Source organism: Aethina tumida, chromosome 1, assembly GCF_024364675.1.
Source record: "Aethina tumida isolate Nest 87 chromosome 1, icAetTumi1.1, whole genome shotgun sequence".
NCBI lineage: Eukaryota > Metazoa > Arthropoda > Insecta > Coleoptera > Nitidulidae > Aethina > Aethina tumida.
Window position 1 is genome coordinate 4,616,833 of NC_065435.1, and position 7,864 is coordinate 4,624,696.

The 7,864-nt window shown below is 25.1% G+C and overlaps 1 protein-coding gene across 1 annotated transcript; it reads left to right on the top strand.

Annotated features, from left to right (window-relative positions):
- The first annotated feature begins 1,724 nt into the window (after positions 1–1,724).
- Positions 1,725–2,584, top strand: LOC126266533 (uncharacterized). The gene has a single exon (XM_049970714.1). It carries the CDS (start codon positions 2,122–2,124, stop codon positions 2,554–2,556), a length of 435 nt encoding a protein of 144 aa, XP_049826671.1. The 5' UTR covers positions 1,725–2,121; the 3' UTR covers positions 2,557–2,584.
- The last annotated feature ends 5,280 nt before the right edge of the window (positions 2,585–7,864 follow it).

Below are 7,864 nucleotides of genomic sequence, written 5' to 3' on the forward strand. Positions count from 1 at the left end.
ATAGATTAAGGAAATCGTTGAGTAACATTTGTAACAAGTAAATATCCCAAAATTTCTTCCACCACTTTATTTTATTAAATTTTTAATCACAGTTTCTTAATATTTGAAACATTTTCATGAGACAAATATTTGTAGATATACTTTTAATAATATTAAGATCAGAAGGAGTAATTTAAGTTTTAGGTTCATTATTTATTTGAATATATTTTAACATTTTGTCTTGTTTGTCAACTGTATATATATATTAGGGTGTCCGTTATTTCTCAAATTGATTTTAAACTCTGCAGCGCCCCCTATATTTTTAGTAAATGGCCTAAAAAAAATTATCCAATCCATATAAGCTCTTAATTTTGATAATAAACCGTGCCACAAAGACGATTTATTTCCCATTTAAATAACATGGGGTTTTTGTACTTTTTGGAATTACATACATTGCTGCGGCAACAAATTATTTTTGTAGGAAATTGAACGCTCTACAAAAAGTTTCTCTTAACATTTTTCGAAAAAATCACTTGCTTCAAAGTTATTCAAGGTCAAAGTTGAACTCAAAATAATTTTTCATTTTTTTTTCATTTTAAACAACAAATTACTATTATTTATATCAAAATTTATAATTTATTGCTGAAATATCTTATTTCAACTGTTTCATAACAAAAATTAGTGATAAATATCCCGATAACCTGAAAATGTAAATTACGATGCAAGTTAAACTTCAAATATTAGAAGTTATTGGTAAAATGGGACTAATTAAATAATTTTTTCAACACATCAATGAACACAATTTATTTTGTTAAACATTCTTTTTTCATTATAAAGTAATTGTGAATCCCGATTTTTTAATTTATCGTAATATCTTTTCGATTATTTTCGACTCTCCTCTCTTCAATCATTTCAATAGATTCAACAAAATAGCTAAAATAGAATATTTTCAGCAATTAACAATAAATTTTAATATAAATAATGGCTTCGCAGAGAAAAAATTAATTCCAAAAAGTACAAAAACCCCATGTTATTTAAATGGGAAATAAATCGTCTTTGTGGCACGGTTTATTATCAAAATTAAGAGCTTATATGGATTGGATAATTTTTTTTAGGCCATTTACTAAAAATATAGGGGGCGCTGCAGAGTTTAAAATCAATTTAAGAAATAACGGACACTCTAATATATATAATTTGAAAGCTCTTTCTAGCTATGTTATTAATTTTTTGTCCTATACTGTATTTAAAACATTTTTGGTTAAAAATGTTGTAATTCTAAAGTGGAGGTCAAAACTGAATTTGATTTTACTCAGAACGTTTTCTCATGACATGAATTTGCCTCAAGAACGTTGTCAAAATATTATTTATTATTTTATGGAATAAAAGTTATTTTAAATAGATTTATGTTATATTAAATTAAACGTTAAAAATATAAATAAATTTTTTCGGTGCCAAATATAATCTGGAACATGTAGATTACAAACACATAATATTTAATTACTTCCACCTATTTCCAATCAAATATTATTTAACCTAGATAACAATTCACTTAAGTAAAGACATAAAGTCATAAAAACAAAAATATTTATTTAGAACCTAGACTGATATTATGAGATTATGTGGGGCAACATTAGTGGCTTTTAAGGTTATGCCGTTGCTCTGTTTACTGTTGGCACATAATTTACCTAATACTTATTAGTAGCTTTGCCAGTCCGAATAATTGAGTTACAACCGCCTGCCGGATTAAACTTTTCGGAAGTACGAAAAACACGTCATTTTGGACGCGCCCCGTATGTGTAATTTAGTCTGTCAATGATACCGCGGCGATTAGAATACAAATGTGTCAGTGAATACAAATTTATTCTTGTAACGCGATGAGATAAAATTTTAGTCATTATTTACACGTAGTGTGTGCAATGACTTATCTGTAATAATATAAAAAGTTATCTATGGTGAAAATCTATACTGGGACATTTTAATATTTGTGTGTGTCGTTGATACATTTTTATTTAGTTTGGCGCGGGATACTGTAACGTGCGTTCCCGAGTGCGATGCGAAAAAAATAATTTTATTTTTAAGTGAGCCGCAGCAACTCCCTAATCGTACAGTTCGTGCACATTGACATTCGGATGGTGCGTACAGATGGGCCACAAAAACTCCAAACAAAGAAACAGATTACAATCGAAGCCGGAATGTACGGAAATAGTGGATTTCGAATGGTCCGTCGCGGAGCCCAAAGAAGACGCAATAAACGAAACGGCGGCGAAGGAGAAGGAGGAGGAGGAGGAGGAGCAGGAGCCCGTGCCCGTGGAATACCCGCCGGCTTTACAAAAGATTTTGGAATCTCTGAAAAAAATCAAAACTGACATTATCGAAATGTCCAACGAACAGATAGACTTGTACTTTGCTACGTATAAAGATGAACTGCACAACAATTGGAGGAACATTTATGGCATGAAATTCACCGACCCACGCCTGACGAAGATGAAAGTGGCGGTCATCGAGGACATTAAGGAGCAGCTTAAGGATTTAAATGGCAGAGTTTTAAATCGGACAATACGAGAGCGTAGAAAATAACTGTGTGACAATAAACCGTTTGTTATCAGTGTGTTGTTTTATTTTATGAGTGTGATAAAAATGTGTAAAAAATGTCTATAAACATATATAAAGAATGAACAAATTTTTATACACATATCTATATAAATAAAATACTTAAATTATGCTTTAATCAATATACCTAATTATTAATGCTTTTTTAATATTACATAAATTATTTAGAAAATGTATGGATTAATTTATTCAGAGATAAATACATATTTAATGCAAAATAAAATAAATTAAATTCAATATTTTTAATATATTTTAAATCTATATTTTTCATTGCTTTTATGGGATTAAATTTGTTATTAATAGGATAATAAATTTGATTGATAAATGATTTTATGTTGAATAGTAATGAAAACAAAACGATTTAATTTTAAACATAAGCTTGTACACATTAATTTAGAAAAACTAAACATTATAAATAATAAATATTTTATATACAGGGAGTCCCAAATTGGTTAGCAATTACGACTTTTCTTAATCATATTTAAATGTTCAAACCTCATTTTTCGAAACGTTTCTTCTCCGTTTTTTACTATGAAAAGTGTTATTTGACAGTTTTATAAAAAATGTAATCTTTTATTTATAAACGTAAAAAACTGTCTACGTACACTTTATAAATAATATAAGGTATTTCAAATAAATTAATTTTTGAGATATATGAGAAATCTTAATTTAAAACAGAAACCACAGAAAAAGTCTATATCAAAATCGTAATGTTTGAAATCCTTGATCAAGAAAGAAATTTGAAAATTGAAAGAACCTAAGAATGTGAATATTCTTTATGTTTTTAGTTATTAAATTTTATAATTTTGGGACTTTAGAGATATGAGAATGAAGAATAAAAATTAGAAGAGTAAAGATTCTAAAGAAAATTATTTATATAAAATGACATAAACTTAAAAATGTTTTTCGATAAATTTCGAAATATTTAATATTGATATCTGATAAAATTATTATTAACGTATCTTAACCATTAAATGAATAAATTAATAATTATATCAACTTTGGAGATTTTAATGAATATAAACTTTGAATTTTTTGTAAACAATATTAATTATCTCGAGATTTAATAGTTTGTCGTTTATCTAAGCTAAGATTTTAATTGTTTTATATAATAAAAAAGTCAATTGTTTTAAATTCTCTGTTTTTTAATTATCCACAATCAAAAGTATCATTTAAGAGATCTCGAAAAAGTAATTTTGGGAACTTAAAAAGAATTAAGATTAAAAAACCTAAATTATATCGAGATTAAAAATGTTTTTTTGATAAATTTTGAGATATTTAATATTGATATTTGATAAAATTATTATCATATTAACCATTGATAATTTATTTATAAATTAATAATTAGGTCAGTTTTTTAGACTTTAGTGAATATAAAATTTGGATTTTTCATAAACAATATTAATTATCTCAAAATTTATTACTTTGTCGTCTATCTTAGCTAAGAGATATTTGTCTTATATAATATAAAAAATAAACCAATTTAGGACATCCTGCATATGTATATATAAAACAATAGATTTTTTATAATTGTTTACAATTTTAAACATTTATTTTACATTTTTCAATTCATATTGGACATGCCTATATTCATAAAAATTATTGAAATTCCTAATTTAGTATATTCGTTTATTTAAATATATTGTTATAATAAAATATTGAAAATTTTATGTCGAACATATATTTTTTAATTAGCTTATTTTTGTATTATTGGTTATTCTATATTTAACAAATAAATGCTTATTTTTGATATGATATAAAATTTTTAATAACAGGTTTTGATGTGAAACAAAATTATTACATTTTTATCATGAAAATAAATAATTTTGAATATTCATTTAACGAACAGTTTTGATGTAATAAATATATTTAAAGAAAAATAATAAACTTTTTACAATAATTGTAGGTAGGTCTTATTTCTTATCATAAAAATTATGTACATAAGTTCTTGAAATTTGTGAATTAATAGTGTTAACCACAATCTGTAAGTATTTAACCAATAAATTTAAATTAAGAAAATAATTAATAAGTAATAAGTAGTAAATTATATAATTCACAAACATACTAAAATTAAATAGAAAATTATTGTGTTAAATTTAAATATTTATTCAACTGAGACTCATTTTTTTATTTATCTTAATTTTTAATGAGGTTATTCACAAAATTTAATTTAAATTCTTTGGATAAATGCATTAAATTATTCATAACAGTTGTAGGATTATTTATTATTTAATTTTTATTTCAATAAGCGAATACTATATGTTGTTTTACAATACAGAATCCATATTTTATTTATGTATTTCTAAAAAATACGTTTTAAATTTTGAAATAAATCTCACTTTTAATAAAAACACACATATGCACTAAAAAATCATTACAAAAAAAAAATAAATATTTGTCTATGGCACCAAAATAATTTTTGAATATTCATTTCCATTAGTGAACTTGTTTTGATGTAAACAAAGAAAAATAATAATGCTTTTTATAATAATTATAGTTAATTATAATTACTATATAATAATTTTTATTATATAAAAATGTATACTTTAAATTTGTGAATTGATATTAATGGCTAAAATCTGTAAGTGTTTCAACTTTATTAATAGACTATGATAAGTAAATAATGAGGAAATATAATTTTATAGAACACATAAAGATATTAAGATTAAACACAATAATTGTGTCATCTTCAAATATTTATTTATCTGAGACTCATTTACTTTACTCAATTTTATATATTAATCATAGATAATGAAGGACTATTTATAGTTAAATTTTTATTTCAATAAGTGAAAACAAAATGTTTAACAGTTCAGACTCATATTTTATTTATATATTTTTAAAAAATTCTTGAATATTCAATTCCATTAGGGAACATGCTTAGATGTAAGCAAATCTATTTAAAGAAAAATATTAATACTTTTTAGAAAAATTGCAGATTATTATTACAATTACCTTCAAATTTTTATTTACTTGTGATTTATTTAAATGATCGTATTTTTAAGATTTGTGAATTAATATTTATGACAACAATCTGTAAATGTTCTATATTTGTTAATAGAATACATTAAAAACATTATTTTATATAAATCTGAAAGATTATTAAACACAACTATTGTGTCAATAGTTAAATATTTATTTATCTATGACTCATTTTGTTTATTCATTCTAACTTTTAATCACGTTAGATACAATATTTAAATTCTTTGGATAAATGAATATATTATTCATAATTTTTGTAGAATTATTTATAATTTAATTTTTATTAGTGGAAACAATTTGATTTAGGGTTCAGACCCACATTTTATTTTTTTATTCCAAAAAATTATATTTTAAAATTTGAATTTAGTACCATTTTTAACAGAAAAAAAAATACTCAGAGACACATCATTACAAACAAAAAATAATTATTTACCGATTGATACAAAAAAAATAATTTTGGAGATTCAATTGAATTACTGAAAATGTTTTGATAAAAATAAATATATTTAAAGAAAAATAATATTTGTTTTTATATTATATATAGTTGATTACCATTTATTTGTTCACTTGTTTAACTTGATTATTATCCCTAAATCTTGTTCATCTCTTTAACTATGTTGTATAAATTTTCTAATCAATTAATTTTTGTCACAAAACACTTTTCTTTTACACTGATTATTGATTGAAATCCTTTAAAGCATCCCCAAATCCCATTCATATCTTGAAATCTAAATACTTTTACTAATACTTTTTAAATTCTTAACTTTTGGAGATGTTTAAGAATTAATTTTAGTGTAGCTTATTGTTCATTTATTTTTTACTGCATACTTTATACTATTTACTATATATACACTATATACTTTGGTACAACTGAATACCAACTAAAATTCTTGAATGCATTTCCGAGTCTTGTCTATATCTCCAAATATATATTTTTACTATACTACTAATTTTAATGTAGATTTTCTAACCTATTAATTTTTGTTACAAAACTCTTTTTTTCCAATTGATTATTAAAAAAAATATACGATTTCCTAGTTAGTCAGATAAACCCTTTTACTTCATAGATTTGAAATTGTGAGTGGAGATATTTGGACAGTGTATATCATTAATTCATCGTTGAAGTTTGAAGTTACACTGTGAGAGTTTTTATTATTTGGCGACATTTTAGTCGACGTGAAAAAGCCAACTATAGTTTTAGGAAGTTGCAGTAAACGATGTTAGTCGAGTGCAATTTTCCAGAGAAGTCAACACAATCGTTTGCTTCAATAAAGTTTAAGAGGTTGTAAAATGCCCTCCATATATCACAATGACAATAAACCAAAAATTTATCGTTTGTTATTATCCATATAAAGTACAAAAGGTGCATGTACTCTAAAATGCCTATTAAACAATTAGTTCAACACATTTATGATTAACCGACCGCTCCAGATAAATCAAAATGAGTTATGCCGATAATTAAACGTCATGTTTTATGCTCAGCCATATTTTTTATTTTTTATGTTTTCTAGCGCCATTTATTTTATTCGGTTTGCCTGGATATTTTAACGGCAACACCAAAATGTAAATATTTGCCTACCGTTTATTGCTTTCAATTTGTTATGTGGAAAATTGCATTTGCCCATGGAACAATCGTATGAGATTGTTGTTTGTAGGCGGTAAACAATTAGTTCCGAGGGTAGGGATTTGCATAGTTCGAGTGAAGTAAGACAGTGCAACCCTCTTAATAACAATTAGACGAACTTAGGTAATTTGGTTAGTGGGGTAGAAAACTATGGGGTAATTTAAAGGAACATACACGTGACGGGGGTCGGGTTAAAATCTTGCGGCATGTGTTTTTAGTCGGACTTATTCTCGGGAGGCGGTTAATATCGGCTTATATGGGACTGGTAATAGTTTATGATCTCGATTAAATTAGCATAGTAGTTACTTAATATAGTCGTGTACATCATAAACGTTATAAATGATACGTTTATTACCACAACCATTTAATCAAGTTTAACGGTTTTTCCACGGATTTACTACTGCAAAATGTTCCACTAGATATTTAGTGCACGACCTGTAAACTGCCCCATAAGGGTCCATCAATGGATTTTCACTGATTTGTTTTTGCCCTCTATAACGCTCCAAGTTTATTGTAATGATTAATTTCATAATTTTAATTTCAAAGTTGACCAATCATAAATCCAATCTACAAGTTATAATAGAATTAGCTACAAGGAAGTAACGGTATAACTTTCGAACTAAAAAGTTGCAAAATTTTAATGCAGTTTAAATTCATTAAAAAGTTTAC

Coding starts and splice junctions, on each gene's coding strand:
- LOC126266533 (XM_049970714.1), top strand. CDS start 2,122: ATGGGCCACAAAAACTCCAAACAAAGAAACAGATTACAATCGAAGCCG.